This window comes from Sorex araneus, chromosome 2 (genome assembly GCF_027595985.1).
Source record: "Sorex araneus isolate mSorAra2 chromosome 2, mSorAra2.pri, whole genome shotgun sequence".
Classification (NCBI taxonomy): Eukaryota; Metazoa; Chordata; class Mammalia; order Eulipotyphla; family Soricidae; genus Sorex; species Sorex araneus.
In genome coordinates this window covers 146,696,143-146,717,803 of record NC_073303.1, presented here as the reverse complement: position 1 = coordinate 146,717,803, position 21,661 = coordinate 146,696,143, and the positions used below count along the sequence as shown (strand labels likewise).

Genomic DNA, 21,661 nt, shown 5'->3' with positions numbered 1-21,661 from the left:
AAATAAGTAAGTAAAACTAACAATGATAATACTCACTACATTTTGGATAAACTACTATAATCAGGGTAGTGAACATTCAAACGTAGATTCCATCTTCCCTATTAGTTTCTTAAAGGCAGTAGACTTATTCACTTACAATTTACAGTTTAAATTTCTATTTAAGTGGAAATTTCTCCAATATAACAAATGTTTGATAAAACTACTATTGATGATAGTAATGAGATAACAGGCAATCACAGTGGCATAAGTAAACCAAACAAAATAAGATGAGTATTTCAAACACTTTTCCCCCCAAACACTTTGAAAAAAGGTACCTGAGTAGCATTACTTTCTTTTCTAAGAAGAAGAATTTCAGCTGTCAGAGCATCAATGAGCTCTCGATGCTCACCCAATACTTGTTCCATTTGCTGCCTTGTCTCTACTTCTTTTCGCAGTTGGAGTTCACTCTACAAAAAAAAAAAAAGAATTCTTTTTTCAAAAAAAACCTCAAGTCTCATCAATAGCATTAGATGTTGCAAACTAAACTTCTACTCAAAGCTTTCAAAGGAAATAAAACTTACAAATAAGTATCTGTTACATGATAGTAATAAGAATTAGATATTTTATTACGAGGTTCACATTTCATTTAAGTCTGTTGCACTGGGCTGGGAGACAGGCAGGCGGGAGAGACACGGTCACAAGAGCAAGGCCCTGAGTTCCAGCCCTGCTACGGCAAGGCCCCTATAGGGTACCCAGGGTCGCCAGAAGCAGCCCTGAGCATCACTGGCTGATTCCTTTTGAAGACAGAAAAGAAAAGGAGACTGTATTATCTAACTCTTCCTTCTTTAAATAGCACACTATAAATACAATAAAGTGGTATATAAAATTGTATAACTATAATTATAAAAGAAAATGGAGAGAAGTATATATACATATTGGCTTTTTTTTTCTTTTTTGGGTCACACCCGGCCTACTCCTGGCTTTGCACTCAGGAATTACTCCTGGCGGTGGTCGGGGGGGCCCATATGGGATGCTGGGAATCGCACCCGGGTCAGCCACGTGCAAGGCAAACGCCCTACCCACTGTGCTATCACTCCAGCCCCAATACTGGCTATTTTAAAAACACTTTTTGGTGGGGACAATGAGCCCACACCCAGCAGAGTTCAGGGCTTATCCCAGCTCTGTACTCAGGGATCACTCCTGGCGATGCTCAGGGAACTCTATGTGGTATTGGAAATCAAACCCAGGTCAGCTGCATGCAAGGCAAGTGCCTTATTGGCTCTATGATCTCTCTAACCCTAAACATACTGTTTTGAATATACATATGTTTTGAATATAGACCATTCAAACATAAACATATGTTTTGAATAAACATGTTTTGAATATAGATCATTTCTTCAAAGAAACACTGGTATAAATAAATGATAATTTACTTCAAGTAAACAAACAAGAAATGTAGGGTGTCAATGTCATTTTTCATCATCTCCTCTTCTGCTTTTATTTTCCTTGTTAATGTGCAGTGCTGAGGACTGAACCGGCACAGGTAAGGCATGGGCCTTTCCTTATATACCTTATATACTTCTATTCTTTTAACTAATACCATGTGAAGATACCACCAATATAAAAATAAGGTATATTAAAACAACTAAAATTAAACATTGCTTTCTAAAGCACATGATTTGCTAAAAAGCACACACTATCCTCTCAGAATCAAAAGTACACTCGTGGAGATTACTGACAAAGGGTAGAAGAATGCCAAGTTTTTCAAGTCCCACACTACAGTAAGTCACTGAAAAGTAATTCTAGGAAGATAGTTGCATAGAGATGAAATTATATGAATCAGGAAGATGAACCAACTTTTTAAAATAAGAACCTTAGAATATTTTTGTTACATTTTTTAAACAAATTTAAATAAATAGTAGCTTAAGCACTTAAGTGGATTTTTATTTTTAATTGAACACATAGCTAATTAGTCAGTGACTTTTTTTTTCCTGGGTGGCAGGGATCAGCCTCAGGGACTCACACTTACTGAGCAGTACACTGGGGCCTGGAAGATACAGTTCTTGCTGGGTTTTTGTTTTTTTGTTTCTTTAGTTATTTTGACAACAACAAAGTGCGTTCCCCTTCTGAACTGAAGCAAACCCAAGTTACCCACAATACATAAGGAATAAAGAGTTTTCCTAGTCTGTGTCTACAGATCACCTCCCGCCTCTCTCCAAACTGAACATACAAGTGAAACCAGGAGCAGACAGCAGGGGAAAACCAATTCCACGTAGTAACCCTATTGCACCTACTACTGCCAAAGCGCAGCATTCATTAGTAGCATGAGATGTTCTGACTAGCGGAAGATTCACCTTGCCAACTTTATTTGAATAAAACTCACGTTCAAATCAATACCACTTACCTGAAAGATATCAACGGGTTTCAGCATGTGGTGGGAAATGAAGAGGAAAGAACTACAACTGAGAAAAATCTAACATGGGGGCACTGTTAAGGTCTTCAAATTTTACTTCATTTGGAGAATGTATAATATAGATTGTTGTTGCTGTTAACAGCCCCGACCTTACCTCCCTGAGGTAGCGAATGAGGCGGCAGAGGGAGCTCACCAGCGACAAGGTGAAGCCCGACAGGCCCTGGCTGCTCTGTGGCCCCTTCACCTCGCGCCCTGTGCGGCGCTCGTACTCCGCCATCTCCCGCTCCACGTCGTGTATCATGTGCTTGAGGACATCGATGCCCAGGCCGGCGTGACTGCTGCTTGTGTCTGCCGAGGCTGTGCTGGCTGATAAGGGGTTCTTCTTCTGCCTGGGAGGATCTCGCTTCACTGATAAGGACAGAAGCCATTCTATGTTAGGGCCGGGATGAAAATGCCGGCAGGAAAAGGGCTCAGAGTGGCGAAGCACAGGCCTTGCATGAGTCGGCCCTGCGTTTCCCACCCCCACCCCGAGCCGTCTCAGGGAACAGCCCCTGGGCACCTGAGCACCAGTCGAGTATCATCACCACGCAGAGTCTGGGGCCCCTGAGCAAAATGGTCAGGGACCTCCAAAACTGTCATTCAGAATCTGTGAAAGGTCTTAATAGCCGCTCTCACTGTCTTGGTTTGTTTTAGTTTGGGGCCACACCTGGCTGTGCTCAGGGCTACTCCTGGCTCTATACTCAGGGATCATCCTGGGGGTGTTCAGGAGTCCATATGGGGTGCCAGCGATCGAACCCAGGCCAGCTACATGCAAAGCACGGACCCAACTCCAGTACTCTCTCTCTCTCTTTCTCTCTCCAGCCCCCATCAGCTCTTATTTTTTTTTCCTGAGAAAAACAAAATTCTATACACTTTAAATCAGGCTTACACTATCCATGAAGACTATACTGCCTACAAAGAAACCAGAACCATCTTTCTACAGTTAGGTGGGATAAAAGCAGTCATTTCTTAGCCACCAGCCAATTAACTCACTTTGGTGGATCCAAAAGAATGAATTTAAGATAAGACATTCTAAGAGATTAGGTTATTAAGTTACACATTTAATCATTCACCTTTGTAACTGAGGGAACGGTACCTTTACTTAACAGCTGTTTCTGCTTCCTGGAGTTCAGCACTTGTCCCACAGCATAGTTTGAGTGGACAGTGTCGGCAGGTTCTTCAGGCTGAAGCTTGCTGTGAATTCTCTTGACAGCACTGGTAGCATTCAGAGCGGCTAGAACGAAGAACAGTCCCATAAAGACTCTCAAGTAAACAAAAAAGTCTTTTAAACAATTCAACTGACGGATCAGTCAATATTCCACTCAAGTAGGCTACAACAGTCAAAACAAAATAACAATCATTTAAAAATTACTGTGATTTCTCTGCCTCTGGTTCTCTGTCTCTGTTTCTGTCTGTCTCTCTCTCACATACACACTCACTCTCTCTCTCTAAAACAGGCTACTACTCTGTGATAGATAATATAATGGGGAACAAACCTTTTTGTTCCCCTGACAGAGAGGCAGTTGGTGGAGTTTCTGGAGGAGTTGTCTGTGATTGTGCTGATATTTTCTCCTGAATGTCAGTCAACAGCTTATTAATTAACTCGGAATTTTCTTCCTTGAGCTGATGGAGAAACCTATAAATCATTGGTCAACAAGTTATATCAAACGTGCTATCATTTACATTTAGTTTTTGTTTGGGGCCACACATATATTTAAACTTTTATACTGCTTACATGTTTGACTAGACTTTAAAAATTCTAAAGAAAAAATGTTTCGCTTAATTAAAAAGAAAAAAAAGAGTCAAAAGGCCTATGATTCCATTTTCCTCCTAGTTTCCTACCTATACCGACTTCCCAGCGGGAGGGTGTTGCCCTGGGAGGCGCACGCTCCTTTTCCACTCCCTTTTTCTAAACAAAGCACACTGCTGGTCCTTCCAGCTTTTCTCTCCTATGAAGGTGCTGATCTTCAGTACCAATCTCTGCTCATCACTGAAGTACCAAGAGGAGCAGACTCTGTCCTCCATGTAGGGAACAGAGGAGAGGAAAAGAGAGGAGAGTAGGGGCTCAGAAATTAGTGCTAGCATGATCTTGATCACCGATAAAGTGAAGGCTCACATTTCTATTTGTCAGATTCATTTCTCCACACCTGACTGAAAAGAGGTACAGAGCCAGAGTGAAAAACAAGAACCACCGGGGCCGGAGCGATAGCACAGCGGGTAGGGCGTTTGCCTTGCACGCGGCCGACCTGGGTTCGATCCCCGGCATCCCATATGGTCCCCCAAGCACTGCCAGGAGCAATTCCTGAGTGCAAAGCCAGGAGTAACCCCTGAGCATCGCTGGGTGTGACCCAAAAAAAGCAAAAAAAAAAAAAAAAAAAAAAACAAGAACCACCAACCAAAAGGCCCAAATGCCAACTAGCTGGTAAATGGTTATACACAAAGTGATATATCCACACAATGAAATAGTATTCAGCCATTAAGAGGGCAGAACATTTGCTACAATATGGCTATCTTGAAAACATTATGCCACGTGAAAGGTACCAGACACAAAATGGACATATTGCATGATTCTTGGTAAATGAAATGTCCAGAATATTGGCAAATCTATAGAGAAACTGTATCACTGTAGCACTGTTGCCTCATTGTTCATCAATTTGCTCAAGCAGGCACCAGTAACGTCTCCATTGTGAGACTTGTTGTTACTGTTTTTGGCATATCGAATATGCCACGGGTAGCTTGCCAGGCTCTGCTATGCAGGAGAGATACTCTTGGTAGCTTGCTGGGCTTTCCGAAAGTGACAGAGAAATCGAAGCCGGGTCAGCCTCGTGCAAGGCAAACACCCTACCCGCTGTGCTACTGCTCCAGTCAACAGAGAAACAAAACAAATTAATTTAATATATTTGATAGAGCTAAAGGGTTTAGAAGAAAAAGGGCCTGACCATGGGTTTTCTTTCAGAACAATAAAAATGTTCTAAAATTGGCTGCGGGCTATACAACTTTGTAAATACACTAAAAGCCAATAAATATTATACTTTCAATGAGTGGGTTATGTAAAATAGATGAATAAGGCTGTTACAGCCTGACAGTTACACATCCAGTAATACTTAACGGATGGGGGGTTTGGAATCTGGACATACGCAAGGCGTGCACTCCAACCCTCCGAGTTATCCCCCCAGACTTATTTATACTTTTAAGAGTTCAGTTACGTGAAATAATAGCCACAAGAAAAATATGTAATATTATCACGACTAGGCTTAACAATCCTTAGCAGAAAAATGCAATCTAATTCCTGGAACCTGAGAATGGTAACTTATCTGATAAAACTTCGCATATGTGATGTAATGAAGTTAAGGATATTGAGACAGACAGGAAGCTGAGCCTGAACGCAACTGTGTACCTCAAGAGGGAGGCATAGGAGCTCTGACACACTGACAGGGAAGGTGGTGTGGGGCTGGATGCAGAGACTGCAGTAATGGGACAGGAATGAAACCATCCCCCAGTAGAGCCTAGACTGGCCCACAGATACCTTGGCCAGGTGAAACTGACTACAGATTTCTGGCTTCCGGTGTGGTGAGAGAAAAGTTCCTGTCGTTTAAAGCATCGAGTTTGTGGTAATTTGTTAAAGCAGCTGTGGAAACTGATATAATTTTGGTACCAGATTTTGAGTACTGGTGTAACAAACACTTAAAAATGTATAAGTAGCTTTGGAATTGGACCAAGGCTGAAAGAATTTTTACGAGATAAGAAGAAAGGCCTGGATTGCCTTAAACAGACTATGCTCTAAACAAGTGTTAAGAACTCTTCTAGTTAGGGCTCCGGGCAAAGTGAGGAATATGGTAGGAAGCATGTAATATAGGCAAAACATACGTACATCTTAAAGAATAAGATATTGTAAATGAAAAAGTGGTAACATGAATGTTAAAGGAGCTTCCCATGTGAGATTTGAAGGAAATGAGGACCATGCCATGGACAACTGAGAGAATGGTAATCCTTACTTATAGAATAACATAGCCTCAGGTAGTTTAGGTTTATTGGGTTACTCCCATCACAGTGCTCCCATTCCTGTGTTTATTTGTAGCTTCTTTCTTAGTGTTCTGTTGACTTGTAAATACTGTTTTTCTCTTCTCCTTGAGTCCTTTGCATAGTTTATTCAGAGCCAAGTCCTTTCATATGGGCACAGGAAGAGTGTAGCAAATGCTATGCTTTTGTAACCTGGGAGTCATTTGACTCTACATAATATTTTCCTCCTGGGCATCTGTTCTCTCGACCTCAGCTACCCTTACTTCCTAGCACCCCCAAAAGTAGGGTCCTGACGAGGGACAGGAAGAACCCAGGGCAAGCGGTGAGTTGTGTGCTACCCTGGCATCAAGATGGGCCTGGCCAAAGTGCCTAATGCTTAACTATAAATTAAGAGTTTGGTCATGGACAAAGGCTGTCATGATTCAAAAAGTAATAACTAGATTCGAACCCTGCTAGGGTTAGGAATGATTAATCTGGACTGAGTGCTGTAGTTTGAATCTGTGGCAAGATATTCCCAGGAGAGCTGCCTTGCAAGCCTCAATGTATCTCTTACTGTGTCCTTACAAAAATAACTAGTATTAAAATGTTGATGGAGCTTTTGGACTGAGGAAAAGAGAAAAAAAACACCTTAAGAGGTATTTTGCCTGTGGGCAGTCAGGAAGGGCTTTCTAATGTTGATTTTGCTACTGTTGCTACTTTCTTATGTTGATTTTGCTACTGATTTTGAGACTGTGTAGCCTAGAGGGCAAGGTGGAGAGAGACTAGAGAAGAGAGGAGAATCCAGAGAGAAGGAATCTAGGAATGAGGAGGTAGGGAGGAAGAGTGCATGGAATGAGAGAGACGAAAGATTGAATAACCGGTAACCAATCAGCAACCACCTTGGTCCTTGTTCTTCCTTGGCCTGTCCTTGGCCAATAGCCGTCCCAATCCAGCCCATACACTGCGGCTCCAGAGCACCGAACACGGGCAGTGAGACAGAGCCGCCTGGAGAGCCAGCAACACACCCTGGCAAACACACCCCTCAGCCTTGTGTAGTTCTTTACACTTACTAACGAAGTGGAAGAAACTTAGCTGAGTTATGTGGAAACAGCACATATAAGAAAATTGAATATTTAGCTATGGGGATCTCCGAGCAAAGTGCTAAAGTTGCAGCCTGTTCTCATTTCCTGCTAAGGAGAGTGAAACACAGGAGGAAAGAGATCGTTTGGGGGCAAAATCTTTAAGTATAAAGAAACTAGAACTGAACGATGCAAAAAAATTCTCATCCTGTCCAAACTGCAAAGGATGCTCATTGCAGTGGTGGCAATCAGGAAAACATTCTTCGGAAGGCAAGACAAGTGAGTAACTGAGTCAAGTTTTGCAAACCTGAAGAGACTAGGCATTTGACTTGTTTCCCCTCAATGAACAAGCAGAAGTCAACAACAGAAAAGGGATTTTTCCAAGAAAGGAAGAATTCTTGTCTAAAGTGTCACACATTCCTGTAACAAATACAAGAGACCCATATAATCTTTTGAGAATATTATCCCAGCATAAACCCTATCACCGTAAGTCTGAAAGGGGGAGAGAGAGAGAATGAATGAAAGGTTCCCAGATTTCCACAGTTAACAGGCTGATAAAATTACTCACCTGCAAACACGGGTTTCTAAAAGAAGAAATAATGATTTCAAGGTCATAGTTGTAGGTATAGAGCTGAATGTACAAGTATGTAGGCAGAAGGGTGATTACAAGGGGTTAGAACCAGTTTCCCAAGTGGGCACTGGAAGAATAGGGATGGTGTTAATAACCTCAGGTGCAACTGTGGGGCTCCCTTCTGTTTGTTCACTTAAAGAAAAAAATTATCTTAAAAATTACTCAGGGACACTGAGTAATTTTTTTCTGAAGCGGGAGTGGTGGCAGGCCAAATACATTTGGAGATTCCTGAGTTAGAGGGTTAGAAGAAATAGGATTATGTAAAAAGAAACAGGCTTCCCATTATAAGATACATAGACTTTTGAGGATCTAATGTACACTATGGTGATAACTAATAATCTTTAATTATGTACTTAAAAGTTGCAAATAGTACGTTTTAAATATTCTCATCACACACAAAATATAGTAATTACATGGTTTGCTGGAAGTATTTAGCTAATGTTCTGGTAATAATCATTTTGCAAGTCTATCAACATGTTTATGCCTTATATGTCAATTACATCTTAATAAAGCCGTAGGGAGTAAGAAATGACCTTGTGAAATCAGAAGTACTGTAGGTATTTATGCTATGGGCACATACCTGTCTGTAGTCATGTTAGACTGAGAAACAAGAGAGTTATCCAATTCATTCTCACTTTCTTCTGATGGAACAGTTCCTTCCTCTTCATCATTATCTACTTCATTTAGAGCCTTTCTCAACGCAAAAATAAAAATAAACAAGTTGATTATACTGACACTTGTCATTCCTATCTGTCATGTTCGTGAACCCCTTCAATATACTACTTTCTGAAGGATTATTTCATTCCAAAGCTACAGTTTCAAGTCAAATTCTATCCATTTCTAAATTTCCTTCTTTACCCAGAGATCAAGGCATAAGCATTGATATCCAACTGACAAAAAGATAGATAGTACTAGTAGAATATCCTACATATAAATTCTCAACAGATCCAAAATTCATCATCTAATACTATCATTCTTCCTGAAATCTTGCTCTTGTCATATTATCTAAATCCATGCACAGTATAATCATCTCCTCAGATGCTTAATCCAGCAAACTGAGATTATTCTTTTTATCCATCATATTCAGTGAGCCACCCAAATTTGACAATAGAGAAAACATATATAACATCTTAAAGAATAAGATATCATTGTAAGGGAAAAAGTGGTAACATAAATGTTAAAGGAGCTTCCCATGCAAGTTTTGAAGGAAAGGAGGAACATATTATTAACAACTGATCCAATTCAATCCTCTTTTAATCTGTCAAATCTATCCCTCTCCCCTCTATCTCCTTCCCATTGCACTGTCTGAGTCAAGCTCTCACTAAGACTCCCACTTAAGTCTCTTTACCAAATCCTCACACCAGTCTAGGCCCCAGTCCATTGTCCACACTACAGTCAACTTCATTATAATTCTGTTCTTAAAATCTTCTAATGACTCTGCCCAATCTCTGGCTCTACTGGCCTATATGGCCTGACATCTCCCTGTCTCCAGGAACCTCAGCTCTTGTCACATCCGCACTCTCGTGAGAGATATGATGACTATCTGAAAGACAATTTTTAAATAAATTCTAAAATATAAATGCTTTGTACTAGGGACAATGTTATATAGTTTGGGCTATTTAACATATATAACGTATATAACATATATATTGTATATGTTATATATGTATAACATATATATTGCCTTTTTAAGTAGAAAACAAGTATTTAGTGTGCCTTTCTTGGGGAGATAGAGGGCACACCCTAATGCCCAGGGTTACTTTTGGCTCTGCACTCAGGAATCCCAGCAGTGGTCAGGGGACCATATGGGATGCCAGGAATTGAACCCTGGTCAGCTGCATGCAAAGTAAGTACCTTATTCACTGTATTATCTCTCCAGCCTCTTAATCTGACTTTCATAATTCTGGATCTTATGATTTCTTAAGAGTATTCCCCTTTCATTAATTATTCTCATTTTTAATAGCAGAAATTAATAACTTAAGAAATTTCCTTTAAAAGTATCAGCATTCATAAGTTAATTTAGTATTAACATTTTCATAAACTTTTTTAAAAAAATGTTTATTTTCTCAAAGTTTTAAATATTTTGATCAAGAGTTCCAATTAGATTAGGCTATAGCTGAGCCACATTTTACTACTACCACAAAAATGTTTAATGCAATTAGTCAGTAAATTGTTAAGTTTCTTGAACAGCTGCTTTTAAAACACATTACTACATCAGAAGGGATGACAATTTAATGAAGAATCAATATTTGGTATCACATCTAACTTATCTCAGCAGATCCTCACCTCAATGTTGCAAGTATATTTTATTCCCATTAAACAGACAAAAAAAGAAAACATTCTGGGTCCATTCCAATGCTTGAAAAAAGTCAACTCAAACTCTAGCCTTTAGTCAAATATGAATAAAGAATCACCTGATTCCTAGGGGGCCGCAAGAAGACCCCCTGCTGGTTCCACACTGGCAGAAGGGGGGCACCATCCTACAGAGTGAACAGGCTAAATTCCAATGTCCTCTCTGAAGCTAACCAGCTCTGGGATTTGGGACAAGTCACCTAGTCTTTTGGGCTCTAAGTTTTTTCATCTGCTAAACAGGGGTAATAAATATATCTACCTCCTAATTAAGGAAACACAACTTTTTTTTTTTTTTTTTTTTTTGCTTTTTGGGTCACACCTGGCGATGCTCAGGGGTTACTCCTGACTCTGCACTCAGGAATCACCCCTGGCAGTGCTCAGAGGACCATATGGGATGCTGGGAATCGAACCCGGGTCGGCTGCATGCAAGGCAAACGCCCTACCCGCTGGGCTATCGCTCCAGCCCGGAAATACAACTATTATCATCTAATTCTATCTTAATATAATCACAAAATAAGAATATGTTTGAGTAAGAGTAATTCTTGCAAACACAACTTGGTATTTAGTGACATTTAATATTTTCCACAATGATTGAATCAATGTAAACTTGATTTCTCTACAGGCTGTAAGCAGAACACATTACCTGAGTCTCCACAGCATCGCTGCCTCTACACTGAGTGGCAGAGTCCTGGTCAGGAGCCATTGTTATATTTGGAAATCCCGCTGAAGGCAAGTTAAGTCATAATTAGTTCATTTCATATAAGTAAATTTATTTTATAAAGCACAAAACACTGTCACAGGTTTGCATCATCATGTGAAAATATAAAGAAATAGTAACTGTAACACACGTATGTAGTACTTACTGTATGACAGACACTGCTCTACACCATTTTACTTATATTAAATAATTGTGCTTTCAAAAACTCTAGGAGGTTATTTTCATTGTTATGTTATAGATCAGCAAACTGAAACCCAGAGATGTGAAACAAATAACCTGGGGGTCAAACTAATAAGTAATCACATCAGAATTCAACGAAAATTAAAAACCAATCATTTGTTTTTAAAAATTAAGATAAACAATGGTTTATATACAAATTAAATAATGCTGTGTATCTGTCAAAAGACAAAGTTTCATTTAAGAAAGATATAAGTTGCTTTAGGTTTCAAATTAAGCTTTACTCAATTATATAAAAAGAGATACTTTAAGTGAAAATTAAATTATAAAAAAAGAATCATACTTTGAATTATAAAATCTTAAATACTGCATCATAGAATATTTTACTATATAATAAAAATGTGTCTTTTCTCACACTGAGTAGTTAAAATTGAAAAGCAGAAGTTCTTACTGAAAAACAAATGAACTGTGACAAATATGCATGCAAAACTCAGATTCTATCCACCTGAGATCACTTATAACACAAATAATATAGACAGCTGAAAAAAGATTAAGAATTCTTCCAACTAGCCAGTAATAAAATACTGTAATAAAAAAGAGAAACTATTTAATTGAATACTTTACCAGTTCGCTTACGAGGAAAGTCAGCAAACAGGTCTTTTGCTACAGTTATCATATGATCAGATTGTTTCAATACACCTTGCATCTGGTACTGCTCAGAAAGGATCTAGATGTGTATTAATAATAAATAATGCTATTCAGAAAAAATATACAAGTATACATGTACACACAAAGGCATTAAAAACATATCTAATATAGGTCACTACTTCCTCAAACCTGTTTCAGTAGCAATATCCTTAAGAACCAGAAGATGGGGCTATTACAGTAATCGTGAATGTCATATGCTTTATTGCAATTCGAAGAAACACATTACTAAATTGTGACCCACTACCAAATATAATTATAAATAAAACAAAAATTTTAGTTACCCTTACTCTTACTCTTTGAAAATATAAATATGATAAAATTAAATAAATACAAACATAATAAAAGTTTTTAAATCCCTCTGATCTAATAAAGAATGTTTAATTTCACAATCCATCAACAAGATGTGCTCCAGCTTGAAAATACTTTAATTACCTAAGCAATTAAATATGTGAACTGCTAAGTCCCAAAATTCAGAGGTCTTTCAACTACTAAAGTGTTCAGCTGATCTACTAATAAGTTATGACCCACAAACAGCATTATGTAAGACAAGAGTCTGGGACCATTACATGAGAAAATGATATTTCAATATGTAAAAATAAGTCGTGTGTTTGTCTTGGAGAAACAGACTACAAAAAATACCAATGCAGCATTAAGTGTGTGATTCTGATCACACACTTTTTACTTAGGAACTTTCATAATTACAGCCAAGAGCACACAGACTAGAAGAGAAACCCCAGTCAACCCTACCCACCCCCAGCAGGTGGCGCTCCTTAGATGATGGGAATCTCAAAACTGCAAAGTGCCCCGTTTCACCACTGACTCAAATCGTTATGACATCTGGTAACAAAAGTTCTTATCAGAATTTTACTAGAAAATATAAGTATAACATAACTTTCATTACTGTTTTTGGACACTGTGAAAAATAACAAGAGTCACAGTCTTTTTCCTCTTCTAGAATGTTACACAGGTGGCTGCACTGATGAGAATAAAGTCCTCAATTTGTTTCTTCCACATGACAAAGTGATGGAAGGACAGGGCAGAAATCACAATTGGAGGCAAAAAACTAGGATCCTAGGGCCAGTCAAGAAGTACTGAAGAAGGGCTGGAGCAATAGCACAGCAGATAGGGCGTTTGCCTTGCACTCAGCCAACCAGGGTTCGATTCCCAGCATCCCATATGGTCCCCCAAGCACCGCCAGGAGTAATTCCTGAGTGCATGAGCCAGGAGTAACCCCTGAGCATCGCCAGGTGTGACCCAGAAAAGAAAAAAAAAAAGAAGAAGTACTGAAGAAATCCAACATCTTTTAGATCATTTCTGTTTTGTTTTGCATTTTTTTTTAGAGGGTAGGGGAGGTCGGGTCACAGCTAATTGTGCTCAGGGCTCAGGGGTCCCTCCCAGCAGGGCTCAGGAGACCACATAGGGTGTCAAGAGCTGAACCCTAGTGGTTTGCAAGGCTGAACCTTGGTGGTTTGCAAGGCAAAAGCCCCGCCTGCTGTCGTAGGTCTCTGGCCCCAGAAATCCAACTCAGTTTCCTGATGTGTAAGGAAATACACAGCAATCTGCCCAAAACCACAGGGACGTGAACCATAGTATGTAAACACTGTGAAAACCTGACACCACTGCAGAAACACTTAAAAATAATATTACAGCTTAAATTCTATCGTGCCCCGAATCAGGTTTCTATTCCTACTTCTTGCAAGTAATAAAGCATTATCATATATCACTTACACTAGAAGAAAACTTACAGAAAGTACTGCCTAATGGAAGTTTTTGTTTCATTGTTCTGTCGGGGTCCCACCCGGTGGTGCTCAGGGCTTACTCCTGACTCTGTGCTCAGGGATTTCTCCTAGCAGGCTCAGAGGATCATACAGGGTGCCATGGATCTGACCCCAGATTGGTGGCATGCAAGAAAATAGTACCCCTGGGCTACTGCTCTGGCTTCCCCAATATAAGTTTTAAGAATTTATTATTCAGACCTGAGTGAGTGCAGAGGTTAAGGAGACTGCCCTGCCCAGGACTGCCCCCAGTGTGGCCCACATCCCAGCAAAACATATGGTTTCCCAGCACAGTCAGGAGTAGGCCCTGAGCCATGCCGAGGGTAGGGAGCCAAACAAACAAAAACGAAGAGTTTAATAGTCAAAGCTTAGGCAGAAGAAACAGTACAGGGGCTTGCTTGCTCTGAATGCAGCCAACTCCAGTTCTGTCCATGGCACCACATAACAGTACCCTAAACACCATCGGGAGTGGTCTCTGAGCACAGAGCCAGGAGTACGCCCTGAGTACTGTTGAGTACTACCCCAAACAGAGGGGAAAAGACAAAAATCTTTTTTAAGAAACTATGCCACAGGGCCTGGAATATAGTTCAAGTGACAGAGTTCCAGCCTTGCATGTGCTACACCCTAGGTTTGATCCCCTCTACCACATGGCTCTAGAATACACCACTAGGAGTGGTCCTGAGCCCCACAGTGTTACCGAGTGTGGCCCTACAACTACAAAAAGGAATATAAAAAGCAACACCAGCCCGGAGAGACAGTCCAGGGATCAACGTGCTCGCCATGCACATGGCCGGCCAAGGTTTGATTCCTGGGCAGAAAGGACCACCCGAGTCTCCAGAAAGGATCCCTGAGCAGAGAGGAGTGATCCCTGCACACTGCAGGGCGTAACCCGCACCCAACTCCCACCCCACACAAGAAGAAAACAACAAACAGAAACTATTCTTCTTCAGTTTTGTTTTGTTTTTTACAAATTCACTGGAGCGACAGCACAGCAGTTAGGGTATTTGCCTTGCACACAGCCAACCCAGGTTCAATTCCTCTGCCCCTCAGGCAGAGCCTGGCAAGCTACCCATGATGTATTCAATATGCCAAAAGCAGTAACAAATCTCTCACAATGGAGATGTTACTGGTGCCTGTTCGAGCAAATGGATGAACAATGAGATGACAGTGCTACAGTGCTACAAATTCACATGAAAATGTAAAAGATCTAATTCTTCCTGATAAAATATAACATTAAGGCTTAATTTTCATTAAGCCTAATGAATTCATCAGAAGACAGGATGATATTTATCCAAACACCCTATTAGTCCAGTAAAAGATTAAGTCAAATGGCTTATAAATATCTTGTTGGACAAGCTTTTCTTTTTCTGCAAAGAAATCTAACAGCACAACTGGCAAAGTGACAAAAATGAAACATAGCACCTTGAATACATAAAAAACTAATTATGTGCCAAAGATTGAGCTAAAATCACACCATTAGTTTTATATCACTGAAATCATATAATACCATCAGGTAAGTAATGGTATTCCTATTTTATTTTATTCGTGGGTTTTATTTTACTCACGTCTCTCCAACGTGAATCAGCTTTGCTGGCAGAGGCTTTGCTTCTCAGGCCCATGTCTTCTACACATATCTTGCTTGCCTGTTTTTTTTTGCTTGACTCTGGAGAAGTCTGTGCTTTCTCTTAAACACACACTTCTCCCTCTCTCGCTCCCCATGTCTTTCTAAACCAGTTTCATTAAGAACTACCCTGTAGGGGCCAGAGCAATAGTACAGCATGTAGGGCACTTGTTTTGCATGAGCCCATCTGTGTTGGGTCTCAGCAGCCCAGATGATCCCCCGAGCCCACCAGGAGGATCCTGGGCACAGAGGCCGGCAGGAATCCCTGAGCACTGCCAGTGTGCGTCTCAAACAAAAGGGAAAAAAATTTTTTTTGATGGAAAAGAAACCAATTCATTTTCTCTTACTGTAATTCCACGATGAATAAGTTTAACAATACCTCCTTCATGATTGACAATCTCCTTTTCTCAAGATAGGAAATGTCTGGTTTCTGCTTCTTCCATTTTTTCTTCAGAGCTTTCTCCTGGAGTTCCCAGTGGACTAATGCTCTGTTTTTTGACTTGTGTATTTCATGACGACGTATCTATAGAGAAGAAAAAAATAATAAAAAGATGTTACAGGAACAAAAAAACTTCCCTACTCAGATAGTGGGACCACTTCACCTAGCTCATTTTATAATTATTTTTTCAGATCCTACAAATGCCTATATTGTTAATATTTACAACTACATTTTAAATATTCTAAATACCTTTTAAAAAGACTCAGAACCAGATTAAATGAAAAATAAATACTTTTGTCTCCACTTTCATATAGGTTTGAAATTGTGAAAAGAAAAATCTCAAGTCATATTTTTGAGAATCATTTAATGAGAGTCCCAAAAGAGATCTCAAAAAGGTGGTGTGTAAAGCAGAGAGTAAAAGAGAATGTAACTGCCACAGAGGCACGGGGGTAGGGGGGCGGGTGAATCAGGGTAGTGAGAGGGATACTGGGAACATTGGTGGTGGAACACGGGCACTGGTGGAGGGATAGTTACTCGATCATTGTATGACTGGAATGTAATCATGAAAGTTTGTAAGTCTGTAACTGTATCTCACAGTGATTCATTAAAAATAACTGAGCTACTTCAAGGAAGTATCTCAACCTTTAGTGCGGAAGGTCAGAAGCCAAATATCAAATAAAAGATTGAACAAATGACTTAACTTCGGATCCTAATCTTACCAGATCTTCAGGAGTGGCCCGATGCACTGTTAGATCATGCACAGTATTCTATTAAAAAAAAAAAAAAAAAAAGATAAACTTTTCTTTAAAATATTAGTCACAACGTGTTCGTTGTTCATCAATTTGCTTGAGCGGGCACCAGTAACGTCCCATTGTGAGACTTGTTGCTGTTTTTGGCATATTGAAAATTCATATTGGTATATTGAATACGCCATGGGGAGCTTGCCAGGCTCTGCTGTGCGGGTGGGATACTCTCGGTAGCTTTCTGGGCTCTCTGAGAAGGGACAGAGGAATCGAACCCGGGTCAGCCCCCGGGTCAGCGGCATTTGCAAGGCAAACGCCCTACTTGAACATAATGAAGGAAAAACAAACAAACAAACAATCACAGTAAAGCAGGATGGGGTCAAATACCCGTGGTTCCTCCCATGGAAAGCACAGAACAGACCCGAGAGGGGCCCAAAGCACAGACTGGTCTGCAAACTTGGTGGCCAGGGGTGAAAACTTTCCATTCTCACCAGCTCTGTTCCCCTGGAGACATCAGGGGACAGATGATGAAGCGTGAGAGCCAGGGGCCAGGGAGACAGGGCAAAAGGCTGGTGCCAGTGCCGAGGGCCAGGAGTCCAGAACTTTCCTTGCATGTGTGAGGGCACCGTGCCAGGGAAGCACACACAGAACAAGAGGCCAGACAGAGGCCTGGCACGGGGCAACCCCAGCCTTGATGCACGTGGCCCGAGGAACCAGGATGTGCCCTAAACGCCAAGTCTTGGAAAGGGAACGCACGCACGCCGAGTGCAGAGCTGGGCTGGAAGGGCAACTGGCTGCAGCTGGTGTGTGTGGGCGGGGGGGGGGGGGGGACAAGGCTGGCTGGGGCAGAGCCAGCACCGCCTCCCCAGGCCAGTGCACTGTGCCACCTGGTTGGGCAGGCCTCTCCCTCCCCCAGCCCCCAAGTGCAGATCGCCCGATAAAGGATAAAGGGAAAGAGCTGACGCAGATGTCAGGGCACTGGAAACCTGACCTCCAGGCATCTAGGTCTCAGATAAGAGAAAAGGAAAAGCTGGGGGTTTCTAGGCAGTTAACGACAGGAAGGGTTCCAGAAAGCTTGTCTCTGGGACAGCAGGGAGGACCAAAACAAACGGACTTTTAGCCAACCAGGAAGAACCTTTAATAGGTGATAAAACTGCACATTTTTTCATTATAATAGAGTAGCAATACAGTTACATAAAGGTAAGCAGTTTGGAAAATGAGGAAGCAACAGGTTGGTGAGGCTGATGACCAAGGGGCTTCCCTTGCTAAACTGACCTTTGCTGAACCCCAGGGGACTCTGCAGCGGCTCAGGCAATGTGAGCTCCGGCCAGCCCTGGCCGCCTCACAGCTGCGGGCTCTCAGCTCTTGACCATGCTGGTCGTACTAAAATATTAGTACACACTGAATTGTAACACAGCGGGTTGGGCGTTTGCCTTGCACAAGTCTAACCCGGGTTCGATTCCTCCGCCCCTCTCACCCGTATGGTAGAGCCTGGCAAGCTATCCATGGCATATTTGATATGCCAAAAACAGTAACAAGACTCACAATGGAGACATTACTGGTGCCCACTCAAGCAAATCGATGAGCAACGGGATGACAAGTGATACAGTGATACTGAATTGTAAAGCCAAAATATAGTACATCTCAGTAATTAAAAATTGATTCCAAATTTTAGGACAAATGATTTTCCTTTCCATAAATTAGTATTCTCAAAGGAAGAGGAAGAGGAGGAGGAGGAAGAGGAGGAGGAAGAGGAGGGGAAAAGGGGGAGTGGGGAAAGTAGGAGGGTAAGTGGGGATACTAATGGTGGTAAATATACACTGGTGAAGGGACAGGTGTTGGAACATTGTATGACTGAAACCCAATCAAGAACAATTTTGTAACTGTATATCTCACTGTGAGATATATATGTGTATATATAATGTATATATATATACACACACATATATATAGAAAAATAAATAAAATAAAATTCCAGTTCTTCAAAGGAAGTATAAGTCATATTACAACATGTATATTCTAAAATCTCCTCCAAAGGATTCCACTCTTCCCACTGACTAGTATGTCATGAACCCAGAGCCCCATTCTACCATATTACATCTATCCAGACACCATTCTCAGCAACTGGGACCATATCATCATATCTTTTCCTCCTGACTCATTTCCACTGCTTCTCAGCCCAATGCAACTTACATCCCATTCTTGTTTCACTGGGGTTTTCTTCTTCTTTACTTTCAGTGTTTTCCTTCCTCCTCCCCGGGTACCATAACGGTTCACTCTGACCAATGACATCTAGGAATAATAATCACAACCAATTTTAAAAATACAGTAAGATTAATAATGAAGCATTACCAGAAAGAAATAACGGCATCTATGAAAATAAATTTTACACCTACTCTAGATGGAACCCAGTGACCAAGAACTTCCACAAGCAAGGCCCAGGTACACGGGTTCCAGGACTGAATCTCCAGGCTGCATGGCGGCAGAGGGCTAGGCTGTCCCTCCCCAGGTCCCCACCCACCCAGCAGACTGGCTGTCATGCCCACAATTCACCTCTGGGCGCCATCTTAGCGCACCAACAACCCTGACCCAGAGACTCGCAACTGAATCCCAAAATGGATTAGTGCCATACACAGATGTCTCTGGAACCCAACCATTTACAATCTAAAATTTACATTTACAATTGCAGCCACACAAGCTCTCATGATATTCAAAATGAGCAATGGAAAATAAATTATCTAGGATCTGCCCCTGGCAGGTAGGCTTGAATGGTGGTGGGAAATTTCGAGCAAAACACAATGCCCCAAATTAGAGAGAGAGTATTGGAGGAACTGTCTCCCATAGAGGCAGGGTGAGGACTGGGATGTGGGTGGTAGAAAATGTGCACTGGTGGAGGGATGGTGTTCCATCATTGTACGGCTGAATCTCAAACATGAAGGCATTGTAACTATCTCACGGTGAAACAATTAAAAAAAAAGTAATGTGGATTTCATGCCCAACTCAATCAGCTAATCAATGGCTGAACAAATAGCAGTACTCCTGCATTATAAAAAAAAGAAAAGCAATTTTAAAACCAGAACTAGAAACTATGAAAGCACAATGAAAGGACCAGCAGGATACCAAAATGCTTAATTATTTTGCTCTACAATAAATAAAAAGTTGATACTGATAACCATAAGTGTTCAAGTCAACATTTGCATAAATTTACTTAATAAAGAACTCAAGGAGTATATAAATTATGACCTAAGCAGAGAGTTCAGATGGTAATCATTAGAACTGTCATCCAATACATAAAAAACTCACAATTAATAAAGAAAAACTTGAATGCTAACAACATGAAGGTAGGAAGAAAAGAGTAAAGAGTGTTGATTCCTTTGTAAGCACTCCAACACGTAATTCACTAGCAGTACACATATGCTTACCTTAAAACAAAGGTGGTTTAGCCTTTGCGGCCCCGCGCGAGATCGACCCCGGAGGCGACTGAACCACTTTGGACACGAGCGGCGCCCCCAAAATGCCTCCAAACTGTGTGCTGGGAGCTTCTGGCCCAGGCGCTGCCGGCAGGGTATGCTCTTTTCTCTCTCAACTCTTTCTGTTTGAACGCAGCGAGGCTATAGCCGGTTTTTAGACTCTACAGGAAGCCCGGGATAGCCGATGGGCGGGACTCCCGGATCCGCCCTGCGCCGGCCGACATTTAAGCAGAGAGCCATGTGGGGACGCTCCTTTGCGGCCCCGCGCGAGATCGACCCCGGAGGCAACTGAACCACTTTGGACACGGGCGGCGCCCCCAAAATGCCTCCAAACTGTGTGCTGGGAGCTTCTGGCCCAGGCGCTGCCAGCGAGCAATGCAATTACCAAAAGAATTTTCCTTGGACTTCATATAGAAATCCAAAACCGCGTGGCTGCGATAGCAGCCGCGCGACCTAATATCTCTTGATTGTCAGCAACGTGTAAATGTTCCTTTTTGGCAGGGCTTAACGTGGGGGGAAACTCCAAACAATAGTACTAAGTTTTTTGTTAAAGGGTAAAAGATTGTAGCGATAGAATTTTAGGCAGAATTTTCCCTGGACTTTAACGGGTGGGACTTTGGTGGGAAATCCTAACAAGAATAGTAAGTCTTTTGCTGAAATATTGAAGGCCACCAAAGTGGTAGCCATCTCTATAGACTGAACTAAGCCATATCCCCACGCCGGCTGAGAAGAAATAGCCTTCTTTCTCGGGAAAAAACGCGGCGTGGCGTTAACCATAGTATGATGTCCATTAAGCTGACACGGACCTGGTGGCGTGGGAACCGGATGCAAGGGAATAAATTATTATGTACTTGGAACAGCGGGACGCTGGTGGAATCTTGAGCCGGGGCTGATACCAGCGTATTACTTTTGGTTCCAGAAACTGCTTGCAGACATTATACCAGACTATCAACTAAGCTAGAGCCCCACGCCGGCTGATGACGAGAAATAACCATCTCCTTTGGTTTGTTTTCCCTTTGTCAGGCAGCGTGGTGATTACTAAACAGGCGTGATCTCGGTGGCGCGGGACGAGGGGGGAAAAAAATAGAAAAGTTATGTAACAAACAGCGGGACTTAATATCTCTACATTCTCAGCAATGGAGAGCCATCAAATGCTTCCTTGACAGTGGGACTGTCTTCTCTTTTTTGGGGGGAAACCCTAGCAACAATAGTGAATTATGTGTTGAAACATGGACTGTAACCAAGATAAAGCGTAAACGAAGTGAAACTTATCACTTACAAGGGCGGGGACTGGGGGGGTGGGAGGGGGCGGGAGGTATAATGGGGTGGTTGGTGATGGAATATGGGCACGGGTGAAGGGAAGGGTGTTTGAGTACTGTATAACTGACATAATCATGAGAACTTTGTAACCCTCCACATGGTGATTCAATAAAATTTAAATTAAAAAAAAAAAAACAAAGGTGGTTTAAATCTTAGTGACTCATGAATTATGTAATTTCTAGCACATTTTCACAGTAT

General features: G+C 41.4%; 1 protein-coding gene across 6 annotated transcripts in view; it reads right to left on the bottom strand.

The window, feature by feature from the left end:
- The window catches only part of SPICE1 (spindle and centriole associated protein 1), a 42,745-nt gene that overhangs the window by 16,987 nt on the left and 4,097 nt on the right, over nt 1–21,661 (bottom strand). For 3 of the 6 annotated variants that reach the window (XM_055129228.1, XM_055129227.1, XM_004606789.2), the window contains exons 2-11: nt 18,867–18,965; nt 16,650–16,697; nt 15,871–16,014; nt 12,012–12,114; nt 11,136–11,215; nt 8,721–8,830; nt 3,928–4,067; nt 3,528–3,665; nt 2,547–2,800; nt 315–446 (exon numbers count right to left, since the gene is read on the bottom strand). In XM_055129228.1, the coding sequence (XP_054985203.1) occupies nt 315–446; nt 2,547–2,800; nt 3,528–3,665; nt 3,928–4,067; nt 8,721–8,830; nt 11,136–11,215; nt 12,012–12,114; nt 15,871–16,014; nt 16,650–16,697; nt 18,867–18,965 (1,248 nt within the window). The remainder of the gene's footprint in view (nt 1–314; nt 447–2,546; nt 2,801–3,527; nt 3,666–3,927; nt 4,068–8,720; nt 8,831–11,135; nt 11,216–12,011; nt 12,115–15,870; nt 16,015–16,649; nt 16,698–18,866; nt 18,966–21,661) is intronic. The other 3 variants (XM_055129230.1, XM_055129231.1, XM_055129229.1) reach the window with 2 other exon arrangements.